Here is a 27,342-nt window from a genome sequence, read left to right as displayed (position 1 = left end):
GGGACTCGAACCCCAGTCGGGCAAATCACCAGGCAGGGACGTTTACATATGTGCAAGAAAATCAACATATCAACATATTCATTGAAATTAAAAAATCCTTCAAAGAAATGTTGAGGCTTTTGAAGGATAGATAAGGATAGATTTCACATCCATCTGAAGGGTTGTGGTGGCCTGTTGGTAATGTCCTTGCCTGGTGATTGCCAGACAGGGTTTTGAATTACGCTCAAATTTGTTAGTTCCTTTGGTCACTGTAATCTCACCAGCCTTGTGAGCTAAGGATGGGGGAGTTTGGGGAGCTTGTATGTATATATGCTGAGTCATCATTGGCCATTGCCTGGCCTCACTGGTCCTAGTTTTGATGGAGAGGGGGCTTGGGCACTTTTCATATGTATATATGGTTAGTCTCTAGGGCATTGTCCTGTTTGATAGGGCAATGTCACTGTCCCCTGCCTCTGCCATTCATAAGTAACCTTTGAATCTTTACAGGGCTGGTTGAAAAGTTGACAAGTTGTGTTACTACAGGAGAGAACAGGTGCAACTGTAAGATCTGACAATGAATAAATATGAAAATGGCTAAAATAATGATAGCTCAACAGAAAGGATAATTAACAGGTGAAAAAGACCTTTTCTCTCAAACTATAATTGCAGTACAGAATCATTAACACCAATAGCTTAATTTCAAGTTGGGAAATTAATTACTTGAAAATCATGTAAGAATGAACAAGAAATAGGCCATTTTCAGTTATGCAAACTTAATAACATTTTCAGCCCACTGATACAGGAAAATTACTCATCGTAGGTAGACAATGGGGGTTCGCACATTGTTTCTTGGGGGTCATCAAGGGTCTAGCCTCTTATTCGTATTGATGCTTAGTTCTGGGAACGGTTTAACGTTGAATACTATACTGTACGTCTGTTTATTTCCACAGGTTAAAACAATTAATGAATTCAAGAAACACAACTATATATATTTTACTCTATTCCCATGTTATTCATTCACCCTAGCAGTACCAGCTGAACTCGGTTGAGTCCCTTGTTAGGCTGGGAGGAACGTAGAAAGTAGAGGTCCCCTTTTTGTTTTTGTTTCTTTGTTGATGTCAGCTACCCCCCAAAATTGGGGGAAGTGCCTTGGTATATGTATGTATGTATGTATTCATTCATTTTTTCCAATGAATAATTTTTTCTTGAAGACTTAAACTCTTAATCCTTCAATAATTGGAACTTCTACTTTATTCTAATTGCAGTCAAAACCAATTGCTTATTTTCTGCAATACTTGATTCACCCTCATCACATTCATTTATAAGTATTCATCTAATTCTGAGGAGTGAGTAGGGCACTCATATGGTTTAGTCCAGTAGTTCTCTCCATTTAAGTGAATGTGGTAGGATCTTACTTCTCTCATAGTACTCTACTCAAGCTCACATGCTAACGAATAAGTCAAAACTGCAAAATCAAACTATTGATTTCTAACCTTGCTTCTGTATCATGGTCTTCCACTGTCTTGGGTTAAGCATTCTCTTGCTTGAGGGTAAAATCAAGTACACCATTTTATGTTTAATTTTCTCAGTGGGCTATTTTCCCTGTTGAAGCCCTTGGACTTATAGCATCCTGCTCTTCCAACTAGGGTTGTAGCTTAGTTAGCAATAATAATAAAAATAACATATAATTAGACCTCCTCTCTCATACGGACATTTAACTTTGATTTTTATTATTTTCTCACTTACCTCTCATTCATTCTCTCAACCTTGCCAAACCACCTCAACACATGGAAAATGACTGTCTGCTAAAGAAGGTGATGAATGCAAGAGTTGATAGGTGAATTACAAGAGGAAGGCCAAGGTTTGGGTGGATGGATGGAGTGAATTAAGTTCTGGGTGATAGGAGGATAGATGTGAGAGGCAAGAGAGCATGCTAGAAATAGGAATGAATGATGAGCGATTGTGACGCAGTTCCGGTAGGCCCTGCTGCTTCCTAAGGTTACCTTGGATGACCGCAGAGGTAGCGGCAGTAGGGGATTCAGCGTTATGAAGCTTCATCTGTGGTGGATAATGGGGGAGGGTGGGCTGTGCCACCCTAGCAGTACCAGCCGAACTTGGTTGAGTCCCTTGTCAGGCTGGGAGGAACGTACAGAGGAAAGGTCCACTTTTTTTTATTTGTTTAAATTCAGCTACCCCCCCAAAAATGGGGGAAGTACCTCGGTATATGAATGTATGTATGTACTTGTCATCCACTTTAATCATAACTTCTCGATTGTCCTCTGATAAATTATTTTTGTTATCATGTTCCAACTAAATTCAGTACATAGTCCTAATAGCCCTACCTACATGGAGACTTCCCTATATTCTTATGCACAGTTGTACCTATACTCTATTTCCTACTCTTGCCACATGCTCTCAGATGTTAATATAAACAGAGCTATTGCTATTAAGCTCTTTTTATTGGGTTACACACATAGGAAACAAAATCTGACTTAATATTCTTCATAGGCACTGCACATGCAGCCTTTATCACACTTTCTACCATGATTACATTATCATACTGTATCCTTAAGATAAGTGGACTTGCTTAAATTCTCTATTTTCCTCTCTCACAAGCTTCACACGTAGTAGCAACATTCCCACAGATCTTATTGAAAAATTATGTAAGCACTTTCTTCTTGACTTATTTCCCCAATTTGGACTTTCTTATTTGTCTTACCAATCACATAGAATTATACATATTCCAACTGCAATATAAACTTTTCCATTTATGGGCAAAATAGTGTATCCTACACCAACATATTACAAGTTGAAAAACTACCCACAAATCCCTTGTAATCTTTTAATATAACCTTCTGTTAAAAACCTTAATCCTACTCTTAATAAAGTACAATCTTTCAACTGTGCTCAAATTCATGCCATAGGGCACGCATGTTCAATTTCCTTGTTCTTCACTATCCTTGCCATACCTTTAAAATTGAACTCATACACCCTCACTCTGCATCCTTGCAACCACTCTATCCTCTTAATTGTTATTTTTCCGTATTCACAGATTTACCATTTATCCTAAAAAAGTTGATCCCAAAGATAAACAAGGTAATTTTTCCATTAACTCTTGACAGGAAAATTGCCCACATCTTTTGTACCTCCTATATTCACCATAAACTTTACTTACTCCAAAAGTACAATATATCATTATTCAATTCCATGTGTCATCATAATTATACATTTTCTCACAATATTCAATTACAGTTGTGTGCCAATACATTAATTCTACTGTTCTTCTCAAGCTTACACAAATAATTCTTTTATTGGCTATTCAACCATACATCATCTATCTATTACCCAAATCCTGTATTTCAATCATCTCACTCACATTACCTATCTTATAATTTCAATAATAACACTTCTCCACAAGACAATTATAAAGAGCATTACTTGATCATTATTAATGCAACATATACTCACCTTTTCTGACACTCAGCTTAACACACATTGGATTCTATTATCACGTAAAACAGAGATAAGACAATTTTATAGAACTGATTCATTGCTTCAAAACTTGCTTTAAAAGGCATCCGAAACATGTGCATAGCTCTTAATCCTTATGATACCTATCAACATTCATCAATCCAACCTTACAAACTTCTTCCATTCATATTGACCTCCTCATTCCCTTCACACTTTCTGGAATGACTGCAGACAACCCATTATTCCCAAACCCTATCAACAAAAACAAAACACTCAAAAATCAAATATCTACCTTTTCATCTACCTTACTTCTCAGTCCTTTCGGCATAATCATATCCATTTTCTACCACTCTTACTGTTTTACCTCCCGACAATCTTTACATTAAATCAGCCAGAATACTCAGCTCTGGGGATCAGGGGGCCATTTAGTGCTGATGTGCAACAAAGGGAAAACACTCTGATACTCACCGACTATGCCATGCTTCTCGTCGATGTTCCATAGATGATGATGAAAATGATAATGATTCTTTGGATTCTTGCACTGATGGGGTGAAGTGATGATGGTGTAGGCATCACAGCAGGTTCTAATCACTTGATGAAAGAGCAAGAGGCTATCTGGACTCATGTCACTTGATGAAAGTTGAGACATGGATGGCATTAGGGAGATGAGATGGGGAGCAGGTGATGCAGAGTTGTGGCTTGGCAGCAGATTATGTTGATGGCACTGTATTGGTTCAGTGGCAGACAATGTTGATGGTACTGGTTCAACAGATCACAATGACAATGCTGGGAAATTCACTTTCTCCGTCAGTAGGCTTTTTTCTATCTTTGATAGAGACATTGTAATTTGTACAGTTGCATTTGATTTCAGTTTTTCATATGCCTGCTGGAAAGGTAGCATAGCATTAATGATGTCTTCTAGACACAGTAATGGACCATTCCAAATGGTGTTCATATTCTATTATTTTGTCTTTCAATTCATAGGAAATTTCAGACTTCGGCAAGTCTTTCTAAAATCAAATTTTGTAGCTTTGAGTCGTCATTGCCTTCGTTTGTCGTACCATAGGGAGCTATTCTAAATCCTCCTTCATCAAATCTTACCAATGCTCCTCATTTATGTTTGATGTCTTCTTCGTCAAACATTCCAACGCCACCAAGTTGTCTTGCCATTTCTAAAATTCTTTGGGCAATACCATCTATAGTTGGGAAACCTGTGGAACTATTGAAAGCCTCAGAAAAAAAGATTCTTCAAGCAGGCATTGACTGCCTTTGGCTCAACTCATTCATTGCTCCCTTAATGAAAGAACAGTATTACCTCAGTTTACAAGTACCTCTTTCGAAAGTTTTCTGTGGACAACTGCTAACGAGACCAGCATAAAATCAGTCATGTGGTCCCCATACACCACACACAGTGTTAATGCCATGCTCATGTGATTTTTACCCCATTTTGATGAAATGATAAAAGTAGTCATCTCTATAAGGTTCCTCATCAAAATTGAATGCAAGTGTAAAAAAGGGCAATAAAAGTGTCTATAAAATGCCTATTGTAATTGGCTTTTACACACTTTATGAAGCACTGGTCACAAGATTGTAGGGTCAAGAAAGTGTACGGTGGTAGAAATTCATGTAATCTCTGATTTTACATTACTATATCTTAAGGATGTCTACAATCAGAAGTGCCTAGAATGGCAGCCCTTCCTTAAGATAGTCTTATTATTTAGAACCAAAGCATTTATTGAACCCTTACTCAAAGAGAACAGCAGTGACCCAGGCCTTGGCATTGCATTGCCAGAAAACAAGATGTGTATTTTTGTTTTTATTCTTTAAGGGGTAGAGGTTCTTAAATCGATAAACAAAACCTGGCCTTATCATATGACCTGCCGCATCGCTACAAAGAATCAAGGTCTAACAACTTCTGTGCATTGAAGCCAGGTGCTTGTTTGGCATTTTGGTGAATGATGTCCTACTAGGCCATTTTTTCCAAGAAAGTCTAGTCTCACCGTAGATACAAAATTGCTTAGGATGGTACTGTATTTACATTCTACAATAATTTCTACAAATTTTGGCGGATATGTCAGCACTGCTGCCTTTCTCCTCTTAAAAACCTGAATAGATGACTCATTCTTTCTATACTTGCGGGTAACTCCAGTGAAAGTTTTTTTATCCTTTCTAGATTGAATTGAGAATGTCAGCCTTCTCAACTAATGTCAACACCTTAGACCAAAACTTGCTGCACTAAAAAAATGCTTGGGAGGCACGACTAAAGTTACTACACAATAAGATAAATGTAGTTTCTTAATTTTGTCCAGATAACACTCTCATGAAAGAAGTTGTGGCAAAAGACTAAGATTAACACAAAGCAAAATCATGCGTATCTCAATGCTGGACACACAAAAGATACTTAGAAAGCACTTGTGTCAAGCATCTTACTCTATTGAGTGGTACCCAGTCGGAGCAGGTTAATGGCTGGCTTCATTGGCAAGCAATTTGAAAATTTTGCTCAGTGCTTCCAGTTGATAAATAGTACAGTATTTGTGATGAAACAAACATAATTTTTACAGTATAAAACTATCTATTAACACAAAGTTCATCAGTCATATGGAATAACCCTCTGCTGTTACCTTGTCCTTTCTGAATCACAGGGAGTGAAGTTTGTACCTGTTAATTGGTCCAAATGGCACATGTATGAAAAATTACTCATCACCTGTCTTTGAGATCTCAAACGAAGGCAAACGTGTGATCGATGGGTTTGTATAGAATAGTATCATGCATTAAAATCTCCTTCAAAACTTACCCTCTTCCTAAAAACTTTAACATGAAATAAAACTATAAAAGATAGCTTTCCTGTTTAATTTTCACAGATATTTTAATTTCAAAATCATATCCTCATTGCTCATAAAATATGTAAGACCAAACTTACTAGCAAGACAATAGTATAAAAAAGTCCATATTATATCGTATAAAAATCCTATTAAGGATGAATGCCAAATTTTACTAAAATTAAATAGCATGCATAACATTTTTTAATATAAATTCTCAACAAAATGTCATCAGGGGAGGCTCATAGAAATAAAGTTATTTCTAAATACACTGAAGCATTGCCAAACCAATCAATTTCCCTCTGGCCTAATTGTCTAATTCTAGAAAATGTTTGTCAACACCCAATGACTACATGACTTTTAAAGTCAACTTATAGACATTCATGAAGAATACAGAACTCATACAACGGGTTTAATACAGTATCAAGAAAAAAGGGAACTCATGTTCTGGAAATTTGGGAAACTTTCTAGTAACTGTTGCACAATTTGGGGAGAATTAATACTCTATCTTTTGGTCTGCCACTATCTATAAACTTGATATGCTTCTTGAAATCAAATTCAGTTTCAAATTTCAGTAGAGACCAGCTCTTGCATCAAACTTTTTAGAGATTCTTTGGAGTTGCAAAGCTTCTGAAACATCTCCTTGCCCCTCCTAAAAAAAAAAAAAAAATACATCAACATGAGATAACATTCTCATTCCCATAGATGAGTTATTTGTAAATAATGAATTAGATACAGCAAAAAAGGATGTTATATACAAACAAACCATTAACCTTAGCAGAGGGTTATAGCTTACATCGTGTGTTGTGTGGCACACTAAAGATTAACCAGACCTTTGGGAAACAACTTGGCTGTTGTATAGCTTATGAGTTAAATAATACATCTTTGGAATAAAGCATTGTCTTTAACCCTTTTACCCCCAGGCTATTTGGAACTTTCCAACCCTTAACCCCCAGGGATTACTTTTTTTCAAGCACATTTTCCAGTGTATATTTTTCAAATTGCTCTAACAGTCTTAATTTTTGTCATAGAGAGGTCAGGTTGGTCTCATTCTCTTGGAAAATACCTGAAGTTTCTCAAAAAATTATCAAAAATATGCAAAAAAAAATTGTAAATAGCAGTTTTTTGCAAGGACGTACCGATACGTCCATGGGGGTAAAGGGATGTGTTTTGTGAAACGTACCAGTACGTCCTTTGGAGGTAAAATGGTTAATACTCTACTCTCAAGTTTTGTGATGATCAGATATCCATATTTAGTAAGAAGGTGCCAGTGGCAACATAAAGAAATAAATGTATATAGAGTATTTGCCTTTAATCAACCGAAATAGCAGACAGGCTTTAGAAGCGGGTGTTCAACAACTGACTGTATCCATGTAATTAACCAGCTTACAGGAAAATCAACAGAGCATGACAAACCACTATGTATGGCATTTCTAGACTATGAGAAAGATTTTGATTGTTAAAACCTCAGCAGTAATGAAAGCCCTTAAAAGACAAGGAATAGATGAATCTTATGTTATAACACCTGAAAATATATATACAGGAAGTACAGCAATCTTAAAACTACATAAAGATAGTGAGAAAATTTTGATAGAGAAAGAAGTTAAGAGAGGAAAACCTAATTTCTCCTAAATTATTCATAGCATGCCAAGAAGAAGCTTTTAAGAATTTAGATTGTAAAAGTGTATGAATTAATATTAATGGGGAAAACCTTAACAACTCAAGATTTGCAGATGACATAGTTATGTTTACAGAATCTAAGGAGGAATTACAAAAGATGATAGAATATTTGAAGAGAGAAAACAGAAATGTAGGACTGAAAATGAACATGAGTAAAACTTGAATAATGTTCAATGAAAATGGAGACAACAAATAAGAATTATGGATGAACCTCTCATCATCATCTCCTACGCCTTTTGATGCTAAGGGCCTCGGTTAGATTTTGTCAGTAAACTCTATGTCCATACTTCTTCATTCATCATCTACGTCACACTTCATAGTCCTCAGCCATGAAGGCCTGGGTCTTCCAAATCTTCCAGTACAAACATCTTGTTTCATTTTCATAACCACAAGACTACAACCGCATTCACTTCTTGCGAAAGGAAAAAGAAAAAGAAAATGAAAAAGTTTGGTGAAGGCACTAGTACTGTAGTGCGTGCGTACTCGACTGCGGCCGAATAAAAAAGTGAAGCTCTCCGGCTGAGAAAGGGGACTCCTCTACCGCACCTTTCGCCAACTGGATAACTGCTCATTATCAAAGCATTAACGACCACCTCCAGCTAGCATTGAATCAATCTTCTGAATTGAAAGACGAGGGTTTGTATGTTGCGTAGGAACAAATAAAAACTTATCATTTGGGAAAGTATTAATAATTATCCTCATGGTGATTTAAAAAAAAAAATTAAGAAACAATGTGTTATATACGACTATTTTACCTTTTCATTCCGCATACTTTAGCAAGTTCTCTTGATTTTTCAAAAGCTTTTTTCAATACAGGATTTGGGATTTTTGCTAAACGAGCTACATTAAGACCATAACTCTGCCCTGCGCTTCCAGCTGTTAGTTGATACAAAAATGTCACAACTTCTACTTCGTCCACATCTGTTATAAAAGAATAAAAAATTCAACCTTAGACATTCTAATTCTTATTTAGTGATGGAAATGAGATTTGGGAACTAAAGATGCACTGAGTATTCACCAACATTGGTCACAATTGAGATTATTGAATAAGGCCAGAGAGAACCTGAAAGGAAAAGCAATTATGTGGAAAAAAAAAAGAGAAAACTACTCTCATAAAATGAAAATAAAATAATTATTTACACATTGTTGCCCTTTTTTACACTTTCTCACAATATGGTATCTACTTGGTCTCTCAAATCACAGTACAGTACTTGATATAATAAATAGAAAATATGGATATCACAGTACTTTTGATCAGTATAAAAAATTATCCTAGATACATATACTGTACTTATGAAATGAATTAACAGATTTTAGGGCTAGTAAAGTTTGTAATCAAAATCAGAATGAACAATTCCACTTTGACAACAATAATCCCTTAAGAAATTGACATTTCTTCCAAATAAATTTTTACAAGATATCATCAAGTGGGTCTTTTGGGAGACTTTTAGAAACATGGCTTTGTAGTCATGAAGAGACATTCTTTCAAGTAAACTCAGGTTGAAATTCAGATATGAGAGACCAAGTTACAAAAGGGAACATGGCCTGAATAAAGACTCCATGGGCCTATGAATATATCAAAGTAGAAGCAGCAAAATTCTAAGACCTTATTACTCTACAAAATTCAAGAAATGGCCTGGAAAATATATAAATGGATACTGCATTTGAAGTCAAAATTACTTTTCGTGAACCACAACAGTTCTCCGACTATGAAAAAATGGAATGTAAAATGTAATTTGTTGCAGTTGTTTGCCTAAAAGGTTGGTATCCTTCACTTGGAAGCTCAAGATAAGAATAGTTGGATTTCATTGACTCATTTCCTAACTGAGGAAGAAAAGAGTTTTACATATCTTAGAAGTCACAGAGCAAATGTTTTTGGATTTACCATGAGAAATTAAAATGGTTGAACACCAAAATAAATGGAATAATGTAGTCTCATCTTTGGTAAACTATCTTAAAAGTTCATATAACATCTAAAGTCAACTGCTTCATATATCAGTTGAAAGGACTGAATTGAATTCATGAATTTTGTTATACTGTATAGCCCAACGTCTGATGAATCTTTCTGTGATATGCCTGGTACCTGTCTCCTAATCCACTTCTCCACTGGAGTACTTTTTGTTCAAAGGACTTTTACAAGATAAAAGGAAGCCTCAAAAGTTACAGTGAAGAAGATCCAGATGGGTTGCTGGTTATTTTCAAGATATCTTTGGTATAATTTCCTAATTCAAAGTTTTTAATTATGAGAGGTAATTATGCATAAACATGCCTCTTCCATACGGTTGTGTAATGACAGCTGGAACTGTTACGCACTCTTCTGGCATTCCCTATTGTTGCTGCTATACTACCAGTGTGGGCCAAGTGTGTGTGGGTGGCCGTTGCAAAGCCACGGCCACCCAAAACAATATACCCAGCTACTGGCATTCTGTCGTTTCCTCCTTTTTCAGAGGCTGATGGCTAACGACAGAACCCAATACTCGGACACGAGTGGGCGCCGACGACGACGACCAAGACATTATCATACTATACTATCAAGACATCAGACTACCAGCAATTTGGAGAAAAAAAAATAGTTAATTGTGATTCCATTTTATAATCAATCAGTTATATCCAAGAAAAGTTGACAGTGACTATAGTTTTAGTGATTGTTTCATCTCTGTTATCCAAAACACTTCTTTGTAAAGTTTGCAATAGGTGTTAAAATGTACATATCTCACACCTCTAAATAAATAATGCTACATACCTTCTTCATTTACTAGGAAGGACATATGGAAGTTACCCACATTTTCTGGATACAAGACTTCAAACTCTGTTAAGGGAAGGTAGTGCGTGACAAAGATTGTGAGACATTTAACCTGAAAAGAGAATGTGGTTTTATAATTAACATAAAACTTTTAATAATTACTAAAATCAAAATTTGACAAAACAAATGATCTTAATTATCTGCATGGCGTTGTAGACCACTTAGAACAGAAAAGACCATCAATTAGATAACAAAGCAATGATTAAAAAGTAATTCTAATGCCCAACATTATTACAATATTAGTCTTCTATGAGGAGGAGAATCATCATTCTGTTTATTAAGAACACCGTTTGTTCGTTTTAGATCGACCTGCACTGAAGGTGCAAGCCACAGGCACTTGCACTAAGGCAGCCCGTAATAAGAACACCAACTTAGTGTAAGTAGAGATGAGCAGTGACAGTTTTAAGTGAAATCTTTTCCTCACGTGATGAGGATTTATCGCCATTGGTAGATTTATAACAGGATGCAATAAGGCTCAGAATAATCTTAATAAGTAATAAGAATTCCCATTACAGACATTACTTTAAATGAAAAGTACAACATACATTCTCATAAAATTCTATTCAGGGTAAATTATTAGAAATGAATTGATATTAACAGTAGTCATCTCTTTGCTGTTCAATACAGTTAATATTTGTTGAGACCTTTTACTCAGAAATTGCCAAGCTAAATCAACAAGATCACAAGAGAACAACCACAAAATATTGGCTTGTAGTACATGTAAACAAAGAGGGAATAATTTTCATACTGAAGTAGCAATTATTATTGACTGACACACGTAAATACTTACTTGATTGAGAAAATAATCAAGGGAAGCCATAGCAATAGCCACTCCATCATGAGTCGAGGTGCCTCGACCGAGTTCATCTAGGATAACAAGAGAACGCGACGTAGCTTCACGCATTATCTCGGCTGTTTCCTCTACCTCAACCATAAAAGTACTTCTTCCTGAATAAATCTCATCCACTGATCCCATTCTGAAAGAAGAAAATTTGTAAACCCAACGAAGACTCGGAATTTGTTTATACAATCATCTACATCCATAAATTCTACTATTTCACGACTGTTTTATTCTGCTGGAAGAGCAGTTTACATATCACATAAATCTACATGCAGAAATCATTATTAAAAAAAGCAAATACTGTAATTACAAGTCATTACACCTGCTTATACATTTATTTACACCTGCTTATACATTTATCTACTCGGATCATAATAAAACTCAAGAGCGCTGACACTGTAATCCTGACCTCAATACTAATCATAACATCTCTACTTACTTCACCCAATAACCAAAAATAAAGAGAAAGTATATCTAACTACAACCACATGCTTAGTAAACCGAACAATAAATAAAATTTTTAATGTAGATGTCAAACGGACTTCCTTTAACTACAGATTGAATGTTGTAGGGAATATTTCTCTAACTGAAGTAACTCAGCCCCTGTCTAACATCTACTTTCCAGGTACTACAGATTTGGAACACAGGAGGTTAATATAGCCTAATTCATGGATACAGTTAGCTAGATCCATTCTAAAACTACTTAAGACCATAAAGGACTAGCTGCTTGTGCAATCTATATCATTACATGACTTCTTGAGAAGTAGCTTAAGGGTCCTATGAAGCTCGTCTATTTTGTCAACTAGTAACAAAAAGGAACTGGGTCATAGCTTGCTTCTATCTGGGGACATCTTCTCTAAACCAATCCTTTCATAGAGTATACAGTACTTATACACTTCGAATCATCATCTTTCAGCATGGATATAATTTTCAGATTAAATGTATTTTAACAGAAACTTTACCTTACAACATTTGTACCAAAGATTTAACACCAAAAATCATTACAGTACAGTACTGTACGTTTAAACTATAAAATAGCAAAGGGTTAAATAAACGTTGAAAATTCTTAAACTCCAAGAATATGAAATGAAAAAATAAGAACATACATCAGGACCATTTTAGAATTCTTAAGCATTCACAATAATTTAACATACCTTGTATATATTGCATCTAGAACTGACATTTCCACGCTATCAGCAGGAACATAACTGCCAATCTGAGACATTAGTGCAATTAACGCTACCTGTCTCATATAACACGACTTTCCGCCCATGTTTGGTCCAGTCACCAGCATAACTCGCTGACCATCACCCTATTCCATGGAAAAAGAGGAGAATAGAATTTATAATACTTTACTGGCTTAAGAACCTTATGAAAGTGTAAGGTAAAACATATATGAAAATCTATACAACGGAACGGAATCTCGTGATTAAATGTGATTTATATTTTCCAAAACATATTAAAGTATAAGGAACTTTGTTTGAGAAAACTAATTTCAGTGATTTAACATTATTTATATAAATTGCCGAGCTCATGAACTGGAACTAAACAAATGCAAAATATGTATGAAAGGGGGTAACGTCGACATTCCATGCTTTTGGAGATGAAAGCAATATGAACATCAGGTGCATATAGAAATAAATTTCCTTATCAAAATTTCTTTTTTCTTCTTAAAATACAAAAATTCTATAAATGGTAAGTATCTTAAGTGCATTGGCTTATCCTTTATTTTTCTTTATTTAACTATTATCCTTTATTTTTCTTTATTTAACTAGACATTAAATATGAGAAAGTTTTACACACACACACACACACACAGTCTCTCCCTCTCTTGAAAAAGAGAGATGATAGACACACAATCAACAGCATTCTTTTGGCAAATTGATTTGGAAAACAATCATTACTTTCCTGTAGAGTAAAAGCATCCTGTTAACTATATTCTCTTGTCCTTACCTTTAGATCAGTATCATTTGAAACATATTGCTCCTCTCCGTACTTCAGCTGGCTAATTACTGGATGTTTTCCTCCAGAAATACGCAGAAATACACTGTCTTCATTGTCACTTGCGTGAATTTTAGGTCGACAAAAACCTTGAGATCGGGCAACATTCGCCAGAGCAATGAGAACATCTAAAGTAGCAAGGGACCTCACAGCTTGTCGATGTTGTTGATAGCGTTCAGAAAAGGAGTCCAGGACTTTCAGCCAAGCCTGTAATTACCATCATCATAATAGGAGAATTCAAAAATAAAGAATGGACGGCAGATCCTAAGATATACAGTAAGAAAAATAATTTTACCAAAAATTAAAAATAAATAATCATTGGAACAATTAACCCTTTTACCACCAAAGGACGTACTGGTACGATTCACAAAAGCCATCCCTTTACCCCCATGGACGTACTGGTACGTCCTTGCAAAAAAAAATGCTTCAAAAAATTTTTTTTTTCATATTTTTTATAATTCTTTGAGAAAATTCAGGTATTTTCCAAGAGAATGAGACCAACCTGACTCCTCTATGACAAAAATTAAGGCTGATAGAGCAATTTAAAAAATATATACTGCAAAATGTGCTGGGAAAAAAATAACCACCTGGGGGTTAAGGGTCTGAAATTTCCAAATAGCCTGGGGGTAAAAGGGTTAAGCAACCCACTACATGATAGCAATAATTTCTGTGTTATAGAGAAGTGAAAAAAAATAAGCTGAATAAAAATGGGAATAGGAAATATTAAGATAATGATCAGAGATATACAGTAACACAAATAACTTGACCAAAAATTTTAAGTAAATAATTATTGGAACATTTAAGCAACTAGGTACATGATAGCAATAATTTCTGGGTAATTGAGAAGCAAAACAAAGTAAGTTGAATGAAAATGGACATAGCAAGTATCATGTTAATCATAGGAAAGAGTAGAGAAGTGGTGATGCTGACAAGAATGGTAAAATACTGGTTTGATCTCAAATCAATTATTTTTTACATAACTTTGTACATAATATATGTGCCCTGGAGACCACTAGCAAAAACTGAATCACTTATTGTGTATTTGTAAAGCTGTTGACAACTGCAACTTTATATTTTGTTTCACCTTAATTATAGTAATATGTATATATTTCTTGCTGGTTTATGAAATTGTTTGCTTTATAAAACAAAAATCTTTAAATACACGGTGGGATACAGTTCTCCAAAGAAATGTTTCAATCTTTAACCCTTTTACCCCCAGGCTCTTTGGAAATTTCCAACCCTTAACCCCCAGGGATTATTTTTCTTTCAAGAACATTTTGCAGTGTATTTTTTTTAAATTGCTCTAACAGCCTTAATTTTTGTCATAGAGAGGTCAGGTTGGTCTCATTCTCTTGGGAAATGCCTGAAGTTTCTCAAAAAAATTATCAAAAATATGAAAAAAAAATTTTTATAGCATTTTTTTGCAAGGACATACCGGTACGTCCATGGGGGTAAAGGGATGGGTTTTGTGAAACGTACCAGTACATCCTTTGGGGGTAAAAGGGTTAAAATAAAAATTTTCCTTTGTATAATTGTTTAACAGAACAACCTACATATAAATTTGACCCTTAAAAAGTTTGTCAATATCTGGTTCACCAATTAAGGCCAATATTAGCAAGAAGTCTTTTGCCTCATTAAACATCAAATACTCAAATTCCTTCATGTTTTATCAGTGATAAGTTATATTTAATGCAACATGATACAACTAGAGACCAATCAATCATGCAAGGACAAAACAAAAAATGGATTGAGAAAAAGTTCAAATTGTCAATGCTAATCTAAACACTGTAGAGAAACTACATAACTCTGAGAAATGGGAATCTGAGCTAGGTAAAAGTTTCATGATTTTAAATTTCACAAGAAGTTAGGAGTCGGGGGATATAAAAAAAAATTACCATTCTTTAGGGTAGAAGACTAGTTAAGAATGGCGAAATATACACTATCAACAAAAAGTTGTTTTGACCAATCCACCTACATACCGAATGGCACTCGGCTTGAAGTTCTTCTCGAAGGATTTGTAATCTAGTAAATAACTTTTCCACCTCGGGTGGTCTGAATCTGCAGCAAGCTTTTGTCCTGCAAATAACAAATACAGTACAAAGAATTTGTAAATACAGTAAGGAATTTATGAACAAACTTTCACTTAGTAATGAAATGAATACTACACAGACATGATCAAATATTAGCCTGTATCATTCATTCACTTTTAAAATACTCCAAGGAGGATAAAAAATCCAAATTACATATACTGTATACGGTACAGAAGATCCTCAACTTAAAAATGTAATACTGTAGATTTCAAGAAGCTGTTTGTAAGCTGAATTTTTTGCAAGTGGAATTTTCTTAAATTTTGGCCAGTGTAGGCCTAATCTGAATGCCATGCCTATAATTACAAGCTACAAATGTCAACAAATAGTCAGGTTACATATTAAGTAGATATCAGGTTATTATGAAGGTCATTTTGCTTGTTGTATTAAATGACAAGAGCTAGGATACGGAATGAAGTAATTAGGGGTACCACAGGAGTTGTAAAACTATCAGATAAGATACAAGAAAGTAGACTTAGGTGGTATGGTCATGTCATGAGAAGAGATGAACAGTATATTAGGAGGAAAGTGATGGAAATGGATGTACAGGGAACGAGAAGGAGAGGGAGACCAAAGCGAAGGTGGATTGACTGTATCAAGGATGACCTTCGATCAAAGGGATTAACCGGTGATGAAGTGTGAGACAGAGGTTGATGGAGAACGCTGGCAGAAACATCGACCCCACATAAAGGTGGGAAAAGAAGAAGAAGAAGAAGAAGAAGAAGAAGAAGAAGAAGAAGAAGAAGAAGAAGAAGAAGAAGAAGAAGAAGAAGAAGAATGTTATTTTATTGCAGAGAAGGAAATGGCAAAAGTCTGGGTACAATGAAGCGCGGGTCGTTTGGTAACTTTAAGCCGTGCGCAGCAGTCTTATCGGAGATGATGCCGCAAGAATCCAAGAATTGAAAATTCATTTAAAATATGTGGATCTCAAAATGTAGAATATTGAAACAGCCAAGATGAAATCCATGAAGAATTACGTTGAATATAAGTCTAAATCACGTTGAATATAAGTCTAAATCACCTGTCTCACTTTTTATGATACTATTGAGTAAGCACTTGAGCATCACACTTGTGGATAGTGGGCAGCAGCCAGGTATACCCCGCAAACTTACTATCGGATTAACAACCCCAAGCTCGACTAATCAACAGCTAAATGAATAGCTTCAGGAAATACTAGATGATACTGGGCACCACAACTTATTTTGGTTCTGGGCAAGGGGACCCAACAGGCTATACGTACACATTGAATTTTCAAGTTGTATGTCACAGACTTGAAAAAATTATTGCAGACCAGGGTAAGCTTATGGCAAGAAAACAAATAATAAAAAATAAATAAAAGATAAAAAGATTGCAGTAATGTAATAAAGATCAAATTACACAATCCTTACATGTTTACTTTATTCCAAGTTTTAGGGACGGCTTTTATCTGGGCATTCTTTACTTCCACTAGGTATTCTAAGCCAGAAACCGTCGTGTACTTGAATCCAGGCAGTCGGAGAACCTAAATGAGAAACGTGAACGATAAATGACTAGGATAGACATTTCAATCTCTTCAAAAACAAGAAAATGTGTGTGGCATCAATTTGAGCTGCAAATATAATAGTTGCAGACCAATTGCCAGATAATCAGAACATACCATAATATACAGTATTTTCATTCAATTCAATTTCAAGCATTATCTAATTTAATCAAAATATTCACATACATAATCAACACAAATCTCATGGAAAATGTATTTTTCCTTACCAAATTACCATATTCTTAATCGTTAATTATTATCATTAATATTATTATTTTGTTAATATTATTAATACTAATACTGTATTATTATTTGACCAATTTACAAATAAAAGACTTTATTTGCATACATACCTTACATACATCAGATCTCAAATCATCTAGTTCTTTCTCTACAGACTTTATTGCATCCTGTTTTTCAATGACTTTTGGAAAGTCTGAATAACTCTTAAATAGTGTAGTCTTTTTGCCTTCCCTGAAAAGAATAATGAAATTAAAAAAAAACAAGAATAGATCTTCAGCATTAATTCAATTTTCTTTGCAGACAGATGAGGAGATTCTTTGAGAAAGAGAGAAGAGAGTAGATTCTTTGAGAAAGAGAGAAGAGAATAGATGAGGAGATTCTTTGAGAAAGAGAGAAGAGAGTAGATGAGGAGATTCTTTGAGAAAGAGAGGAGATTAAAAAAAAGGGAGATTACTAGACACTAAAGCATGAGTAAGTAAAATTCTGGAAAATGGAGTTATAAGAATTGTTTAAAAAATTCATACAGTACTGTTAAGGAAAGAAGATTGTAAATCATCTAACAAATAATAGATTCCATGACATGGAATTCATGAGCATTACAAGGATGAGCTACAAGTAATTTAAAAAATTATTCAAGTTACATGAAATTCCAAAGTTTTTCAACCTAAAATAACATACTTTAACTAACAAGAAAAATATTCAAGCTTCAGATAAAATAACAATTAAACTATCAAACCAAAGCATAAGGTAATGAGAGTTATTGGTTTGTGCAGGTCTTCAACTTACAAACTTAACCCTTTTACCCCCAGGCTCTTTGGAAATTTCCAACCCTTAACCCCCAAGGGGTTATTTTTTTCCCAGCACATTTTGCAGTATATTCTTTTTAAATTGCTTTAATAGCCTTAATTTTTGTCATAGAAAGGTCAGGTTGGTCTCATTCTTTCAGAAAATGCCTGAATTTTCTCAAAAAAAAATTATCAAAAATATGAAAAAAAAAATGTTATAGCATTTTTTTGCAAGGACGTACCGGTACGTCCATGGGGGTAAAGGGATGGGTTTTGTGAAACGTACCAGTACGTCCTTTGGGGGTAAAAGGGTTAATGGGTTCCAAGATGCTTGTAAGTTGAATTTTTTTTTTATACTTTGGCCTGGGATACGCCTGTCCTGAATCCCAGGCCAATGATTTCCAGCTTTTCAAGTAAACAAATAGTCGGGTCTCATATGAAATAGATATCAGGTTATTAAAAATGCTGTTTTGCTTACTGTATAAAATATTAACCCTTTTACCCCCAGGCTCTTTGGAAATTTCCAACCCTTAACCCCCAAGGGGTTATTTTTCCCCCAGCACATTTTGCAGTATATTTTTTTTTAAATTGCTCTAACAGCCTTAATTTTTGTCATAGAGAGGTCAGGTTGGTCTCATTCTCTTGGAAAATGCCTGAATTTTCTCAAAAAATTATCAAAAACATGAAAAAACAATTTTTTATAGCGTATCAAAAATATGAAAAAACAATTTTTTATAGCATTTTTTTGCAAGGACATACCCGTACGTCCATGGGGGTAAAGGGATGAGTTTTGTGAAACGTACCAGTACGTCCTTTGGGGGTAAAAGGGTTATAATATTTCATTACAGTATTTCTTTATCTTATCTTTGATATTTTCCCTTGGATTTGTTTTTGTAAGTTGAGGACCTAAAGCATAAAATCAATTGGTCTAAAATAATCTATTATTTCTATCATTACGTAATTATAAAATCGTAATGTATCCTTACTTGGCACTAGCTTCATTTATATTATTGGCATATGGTTCAACAGTTGACAGTCCATCTAAGACTTCTTGAATTAAATTTCTCATGGCAGGTACTCGTACAGTATCTGCCAAGTTACCACTGACTCTTGATATTTTTGTGTGCACAAGGCTTAATCCATTTACGGCAATCGAAAATTCGTGTGGGCTACACTGAAAAAGGAAATCTTTCTTATTAGTACATTGTTTTAAATATTACTTTTCTGTTGATTACAGATGGATGAAAAGTCCCATTACTGAATACTTACAGTATATGAAATACCGTAGAGAACTAGATAATACTTTTACAAATGGGTTAAAAAAATCCTGACAGCTTCAAGTAAAGTAAATTCTAGTAAAGACCTTATATCCCTTGGATGACATACCATACAATTTTGGGACTTATCTAATGCCATAAAGTGTGAATTTTTCACCAGAGATAATTCATATCCATTATAAAATCTGAAAAATACTCATAATGTGTATTAGGAAGCACAGATATAACCTACTATTCTAATTCAGCAATGAGGAATTCATTAAGAAAAAATTTTCATTCCAAGAAAATATAAAAATGTTATTAGGCAAAAATACATTCATAAGCTTATATAAATGCACAATCTTCGATAAAACATGAAAGGACAATTTATTCAATGAAAAATGGATGAATTACAATCACACCATAAATAACCTTCCTACCTTTTTGTGAAAAATAGTTGTGAGAGCTCTTTCGAAGTCTGGTAGTTTATACAGCACATTTTTGAGGGTGGTATATACATGAGAATCAGAGTTCATGATTTCTTCAATCATATCTTGCCTTTCTTCAATCTCTTCTATATTTAATAATGGCTGAACTATCCAGCGACGAAGTAATCTGAAAATTTACGGAACCAAGAGACCAATGTTATGAAGATAACCTGAATAACTAAAAAATTATATTTATTAAAAAAAGTCCCAGGAGCCTTTGTAGGGTGACAGCCAGATCCCGTAGAAAACGGGAATATTCTTAACTGTGGCCGTTGTTCTAAAAACCATTTTGGCGGGAGAAGTTAACTTAAAAAACCCACCTAACCCATGCTAAAAGCCGTGTCCTTACCCAGGGGGGCTGTGCCCCCCCGGACCCCCCTTTACACAACATATTTAAGATCCGTAGACCATTTCCAAACGTTTTTATTCTATACAAGATAACAGTCGGAGCGATAATAAGCAAATTAGGACGCTTGGCCGTAGCGCTACAAACTACCCAAGTCCCTACTTGTACTTAAAATTACTCAAGATTAGAGATTATTACTTTTTGTGGTAAGAAATATCAAGAAATGTGGAATGTTTGATTTCAAATAATGACAAAGGCAGACATCTTGATTAAGATATGTATTTCCTGGCAAGCTAACAATCCACGTGACTTGAAATAAAAGTGTAGAGCCATCCTCCAATGTTCTGGTAACAATACAAAAGCATGAGTTACCACAATTTGGATAAAGGAATGTTATTTGCCATTGCCTCCTTCCCAAAGTAAATAGACTTGAGATCGGAAATGTTGAATCGAGCTTCTCAGCAAGAAAATCTAAAGCTAAGAGTTTACTTTAGATACACGATAGCCTCTATCTCCACCTTCTTGGATCACTCATAATGTTCTTTTATCACAAAAATATTAGTACTACATATATACACATTTGCTATACAAGAGGGGGGAGGGCTGGAAATTAACCCTTTTACCCCCCGGCTATTTGGAACTTTCCAACTCTTAACCTCCCGGGGTTATTTTTTTCAAGAACATTTTGCAGTATATTTTTTTTAAATTGCTCTAACAGCCTTAATTTTTGTCATAGAGAGGTCAGGTTGGTCTTATTGTCTTGAAAAATGCCTGAAGTTTCACAAAAGATTATCAAAAATATGCAAAAAAAAAAAAAAAATGTAAATAGCAGTTTTTTGCAAGGACCTACCAGTACGTCCATGGGGGTAAAGGGATGAGTTTTGTGAAACGTACCAGTACGTCCTTTGGGGGTAATAGGGTTAATGTAATACAATTATACCTACACAAAGATTCTCGTACTGCAAAATTTTCTTTTATGTGCAATTAAATATAACTTAAATTGAAGAATTCATTAGAAGAAAAAAGGTAACGTTGGCAATAAAAAAAAAATTAAAAGTATCTTTTAGTTACCAAAATAAACATATGTAAAGCAATTTTGATACCAACAACCTTTAAAGAAATAAATAATATAATTAATCAAAATATACTAAGCAGTAAAATCTTACCTAGATCCAAACTTTGTCTGTGTTTTATCAAGAGCCCAAAACAAGCTGCCCTTCACTCCTCCATCTGCTGCATTGGCTAACACCTCCAAGTTCCTCAAAGTCGGCCCACTCAGTCTCATATGATGTTTTTTCATGCTGTATGGTTGGATTGTTCTACCAAAGGAGGTCATAATATGTCATAATAAGTCATAACAAGTAGCAGCTGATTGGAATATAATATCATTTACAACAAAAGAATATATTCTGCATGTAACAACTTCATATAATTTTACAAAGTATCAAGAATCTTACAGATTATAAAATATTTCTATAAAAATAACAGCAAAAACTCCCTACCCAGCCATTTTAACAATTCGATCCAGTTTAAATTCTGAGAGATATTCAAGGGTAGCTCCTATGCAACCAACAACGCTCGATGGAAGTGACGATATGTGTTTAACTTTCTCTTCATCTCCTTCAAACATTTCACAAACTGCTTTCAGTGCTTCTGAATAATCAAACTTTTCGCTGGCAAGTCGTTCAATTCTGATATGATCTTCAGACCTATTTAATGAAATGAAATAAACAATAAATAGGTAAAAATAGTAAAGTAGGCTATTAGTATCATCACATGCCATCTACAGCAGCTATAAATATAAAAAATATCAGTCGATATCCTCACACAAACAATATTTGTAATGTTCACAAATTAAATTTGAAATCCTTTGAGTTACCTATACCTATAATTATTTGAATATTCTATGGCTTGGGTATTCCCCCAATATGGTTATGATCTACATCATTTAAAAAACGTACAATCATTCAGAATCTGACTGACTTTGACCATATTGCAACTAAAGAAAATTGAAAAAAGGTAACTAAGCAGATAAACTTCCAGCATCTGGAAAGACATATAGAGAAATACTCTCGTAAAAATTTAATGAGGCTAAGAAATGTTGCATTTACAAAATACTGGTTAAAATTACGAAAGGGGAAATGCATTCTATCCAAAGACAGCAGCAGTGAGGATGTATAATAGCACCACGTGTAACAGAAGCATTTTAAAAATATTTATCTTTAACATACATACATATACCAAGGCACTTCACCTAATTTTGGGGGGTAGCCAACATCAAACAAATGAAAAAGAGGGAACCTTTCCTCTCTAAGTTCCTCCCAGCCTGACAAAGGACTCAACCGAGTTCGGCTGGTACTGATAGGGTGCCAGAGCCCACCCTCCCCCGTTATCCACCACAGATGAAGCTTCATAATGCTGAATCCTTTACTGCTGCTACCTCAGCGGTCATCCAAGGCAACTGGAGGAAGCAGCAGGCCCCACCGGAACTGCGTCACAATCACTCGCCATTCATTCCTATTTCTAGCACGCTCTTGCCTCTCTCATATCTATCCTCCTATCACCCAGAGCTTTCTTCACTCCATCCATCTATTACAGCAAATAAAGTTCTTAACCCTTTTACCCCCCAAAGGACGTACAGTACTGGTACTGTATTGTGAAACTCATCCCTTTACCCCCATGGACGTACCGGTATGTCCTTGCAAAAAACTGCAATTTAAATTTTTTTTTGCATATTTTTGATAATTTTTTGAGAAACTTCAGGCATTTTCCAAGAGAATGAGACCAACCTGACCTCTCTATGATGAAAATTAAGGCTGTTGGAGCAATTTAAAATAAATATACTGCAAAATGTGCTTGAAAAAAAAAATAACCCTTGGTGGTTAAGGGTTGGAAATTTCCAAATAGCCTGGGGGTAAAAGGGTTCATAAGGTGTGCCAAATATTGAGAACAATCTACAGAAGGTCCTCAACTTACAAACTTAATAGGTCCCAAGAAGATGTTGTAAGTTGAGTCTTGTTAAATTTTAGCTTTGGGTAGGCCTAATCTGAATCCTATGCTTATGATCTTTAATTACAGAAGTTAACAAATAGTCGGGTTTCATATAAAATAGATATCACGTTATTACAAATGTTTTGCTCACTATAGTAAATGATATACTACTGTATTGTTTCACTACAGTATTTCCTTATCTTATCTATAATATTTTCCGTTGGGTTTGTGCTTGTATCTTCGAAGGTTTGGAAATTGGGGACCTTCTATAGAACATAAAAACCACAGCAATGAATTTAGAATTGTGATTTTGGATCTACTATACAGTATATCATACATACATATACATCCATATACCAAAGGCACTTCCCCCAATTTTGGGGGTAACCGACATCAACAAATGAAACAAATAAAAAAGGGGGCCTCTACTCTCTACGTTCCTCCAGCCTAACAAGGGACTCAACCGAGTTCAGCTGGTACCGCTAGGGTGCAACAGCCCCCCCTCCCACATTATCCACCACAGATGAAGCTTCATAATGCTGAATCCCCTACTGCTGCTACCTCCGCGGTATATGAGAGTAACAAATTTATTTGTAAAACCCAATTGCTTACCTAATAGAAGCTGCTGTAATTGTTTGTACGGTGAGACTTGATGTGTTCTCGGAAATTAAAGCTTCCACTGGCTGGATGTGGTCTAAATGACACCAAAGTTCTGACCGGGTTGAAGAATCCTCAAAAGTGTCATAAATAATGTCACCAGTGCTTGGTTGGATTGCCTATCAAAAGTTTAAAAAATATCAAATATTGAGAGAGAGAGAGAGAGAGAGAGAGAGAGAGAGAGAGAGAGAGAGAGAGAGAGAGAGATCCTTCTCTTCATAAAATGTATATCAAGTACTTTTTCCATTACTAATATCCCTATTATTATTATCATTATCATTAATAGCTAAGTTACAACCCTAGATGGAAAAGCAAGATTCTATAAGCCCAAGGGCTCCAACAAGGAAAAATAGCCCAGTGAGGAAAGGAAATAAGGAAATAAATAAACAATATGAGAAATAATGAACAATTGAAAATAAAATAACTAAAAAACAGTAACAACATCAATACAGATATTTCATATATAAACTATAAAAAGACTTTTGTCAGCCTGTTCAACATAAAAACATTTGCTGCAAGTTTGAAATTTGGAATCCCAATGACACATTTTCACATATGAGCCCATTGAATAAGTTTGTTTGAAAGGAGATTTGACGAAGAAAAACCCTACTTTTGGGGAAATGATGTGAAGTCTTAAGGAATTTCCTTAAATATGTTATTTTCATTAATAAAATAAATTTTTGAATATACTTACCCGATAATCATGTAGCTGTCAACTCCGTTGCCCGACAGAATTCTACGGAAGGGATACGCCAGCGATCGCTATACAAGAGGGGGGTGTACTCACAAGCGCCACCTGTGGCCAGGTACTGCAGTACTTCTTGTTGACACCACTTCAATTTTTCCTCGGTCCACTGGTTCTATGGGGAGGAAGGGTGGGTCAATTAAATCATGATTATCGGGTAAGTATATTCAAAAATTTATTTTACTAATGAAAATAACATTTTTCAATATTAAACTTACCCGATAATCATGTAGCTGATTCACACCCAGGGAGGTGGGTGAAAACCAGTGTACATGTATATCAAGAAGCTAAGTATCCCGTATTTCATATTATCAGTTATTCAAAATAACAATGAAATTACAAGTACCTGGTAAGGAAGTCGACTTGAGCCATTACTCTGCCTTAAATAAGTTCGTCTTCCTTACTGAGCGCAGCGTTCCTCTTAGGAGGCTGAACAACTCTAAGGTGCTGAAGTATCAAGGGCTGCAACCCATACTAAAGGACCTCATCACAACCTTTAACCTCGGCGCTTCTCAAGAAAGAATTGACCACCCGCCAAATCAACAAGGATGTGGAAGGCTTCTTAGCCGACCGTACAACCCATAAAAAGTATTCAAGAGAAAGGTTAAAAGGTTATGGGATTATGGGAATGTAGTGGCTGAGCCCTCGCCTACTACTGCATTCGTTGCTACGAATGGTCCCAGGGTGTAGCAGTACTCGTAAAGAGACTGGACATCTTTGAGATAGAATGATGCGAACACTGACTTGCTTCTCCAATAGGTTGCATCCATAACACTCTGCAGAGAATGGTTCTGTTTGAAGGCCACTGAAGTAGCCACAGCTCCCACTTCATGTGTCCTTACCTTCAGCAAAGCAAGGTCTTCTTCCTTCAGATGAGAATGTGCTTCCCTAATCAGAAGCCTGAATAGTAAGAAACTGAGTTCTTAGAACTTGGGAAAGAAGGTTTCTTGATAGCACACCATAAGGCTTCTGATTGTCCTCGTAAAGGTTAAGACCTTTTTAGATAGTACCTAAGAGCTCTAACTGGGCAAAGTACTCTCTCCAGTTCATTCCCCACCAAGTTGGACAGGCTTGGGATCTCGAACGACTTAGGCCAAGGACGTGAAGGAAGCTCGTTTAGCAAAAACCGAGCTGCAAGGAACATGTAGCCGTTTCAGATGTGAAAACAATGATCCTGCTGAAGGCGTGGATCTCACTTACTCTTTTAGCTGTTGTCAAGCACACGAAGAAAAGAGTTTTTAATGTGAGGTCCTAAAAAGAGGCTGATTGGAGAGGTTCAAATCTTGATGACATAAGGAACCTTAGGACCACATCTAGATTCCAGCCTGGAGTGGACAACCGACGTTCCTTTGAGGTCTCAAAAGACCTAGGGAGGTCCTGTAGATCTTTGTTGGTGGAAAGATCCAAGCCTCTGTGGCGGAAAACCGCTGCCAACATACTTCTGTAACCCTTGATCGTAGGAGCTGAAAGGGATCTTACTTTCCTTAGATGTAACAGGAAGTCAGCAATCTGGGTTACAGTGGTACTGGTTGAGGAAACTGCATTGGTCTTGTACCAGCTACGGAAGACTTCCCTTTGAGACTGATAGATTCTGAGAGTGGATGTTCTCCTTGCTCTGGCAAACGCTCTGGCTGCCTCCTTCGAAAAGCCCCTAGCTCTTGAGAGTCTTTCGAAAGTCTGAAGGCAGTCAGACGAAGAGCGTGGAGGTTTGGGTGTACCTTCTTTACGTGAGGTTGACGTAGAAGGTTCACTCCTAGAGGAAGAGTCCTGGGAATGTCGACCAGCCATTGCAGTACCTCTATGAACCATTCTCTCGCGGGCCAGAGCGGAGCCAATCCACGTCAGCCGTGTCCCTTTGCGAGAGGAGAACTTCTGAAGTACCCTGTTGACAATCTAAAACGGCGGGAATGCATACAGGTCGAGATGGGACCAATCCAGCAGAAAAGCATCCACGTGAACTGCTGCTGGGTCTGGAATCGGAGAACAATACAACAGGAGTCTCTAGGTTATCGAGGTAGCGAACAGATCTAAGGTTGGCTGACCCCACAGGGCCCAAGTCTGCTGCAAACACTCTTGAGAAGGGTCCACTCTGTGGGGATGACCTGACCCTTCCGGCTGAGGCGATCTGCCATGACATTCATACCGCCCTGAATGAACCTCGTTACCAGCGTGAGCTTTCGATCTTTTGACCAGATGAGGAGGTCCCTTGCGATCTAGAACAACTTCCACGAAAGAGTCCCTCCCTGCTTGAAGATGTAAGCCAGGGCTGTGGTGTTGTCAGAGTCCACCTCCACCACCTTGTTAAGCTGGAGGGACTTGAAGTTTATCAAGGCCAGAAGAACCGCCAACAACTCCTTGCAATTGATGTGAAGTGTCCTTTGCTCCTGATTCCATGTTCCCGAGCATTCCTGTCCGTCCAAAGTCGCACCCCAGCCCGTGTCTGATGCGTCCGAGAGGAGACGGCGGTCGGGTTTCTGAACAGCCAAAAGTAGACTTCCTTGAGAAGAAAGCTGTTCTTACACCACGCGAGAGAAGACCTCCTCTCTTCGGAAACAAGAACTGAGACCGTCTCTAGCGTCATGTCCTTTATCCAGTGAGCAGCTAGATGATACTGAAGGGGGGGGAGGTGGA

General features: G+C 36.1%; 1 protein-coding gene across 1 annotated transcript in view; it reads right to left on the bottom strand.

The window, feature by feature from the left end:
• Positions 1 to 6,285: 6,285 nt before the first annotated feature.
• The window catches only part of LOC137618238 (DNA mismatch repair protein Msh3-like), a 42,064-nt gene continuing 21,007 nt past the window's right edge, over positions 6,286 to 27,342 (bottom strand). Inside the window, exons 8-21 of the mRNA XM_068348389.1 lie at positions 23,922 to 24,085; positions 21,821 to 22,027; positions 21,485 to 21,637; positions 19,925 to 20,099; positions 19,215 to 19,402; positions 17,554 to 17,674; positions 17,070 to 17,182; positions 15,574 to 15,670; positions 13,547 to 13,801; positions 12,748 to 12,905; positions 11,543 to 11,729; positions 10,693 to 10,804; positions 8,705 to 8,870; positions 6,286 to 6,921 (exon numbers count right to left, since the gene is read on the bottom strand). Coding sequence (XP_068204490.1) covers positions 6,834 to 6,921; positions 8,705 to 8,870; positions 10,693 to 10,804; positions 11,543 to 11,729; positions 12,748 to 12,905; positions 13,547 to 13,801; positions 15,574 to 15,670; positions 17,070 to 17,182; positions 17,554 to 17,674; positions 19,215 to 19,402; positions 19,925 to 20,099; positions 21,485 to 21,637; positions 21,821 to 22,027; positions 23,922 to 24,085 — 2,184 coding nt within the window. The 3' untranslated portion in view covers positions 6,286 to 6,833. The remainder of the gene's footprint in view (positions 6,922 to 8,704; positions 8,871 to 10,692; positions 10,805 to 11,542; positions 11,730 to 12,747; positions 12,906 to 13,546; positions 13,802 to 15,573; positions 15,671 to 17,069; positions 17,183 to 17,553; positions 17,675 to 19,214; positions 19,403 to 19,924; positions 20,100 to 21,484; positions 21,638 to 21,820; positions 22,028 to 23,921; positions 24,086 to 27,342) is intronic.

Source organism: Palaemon carinicauda, chromosome 24, assembly GCF_036898095.1.
Source record: "Palaemon carinicauda isolate YSFRI2023 chromosome 24, ASM3689809v2, whole genome shotgun sequence".
Classification (NCBI taxonomy): domain Eukaryota; kingdom Metazoa; phylum Arthropoda; class Malacostraca; order Decapoda; family Palaemonidae; genus Palaemon; species Palaemon carinicauda.
Note: the sequence above shows the minus strand (reverse complement) of the source record. Positions and strands in the feature narration are given on the sequence as shown.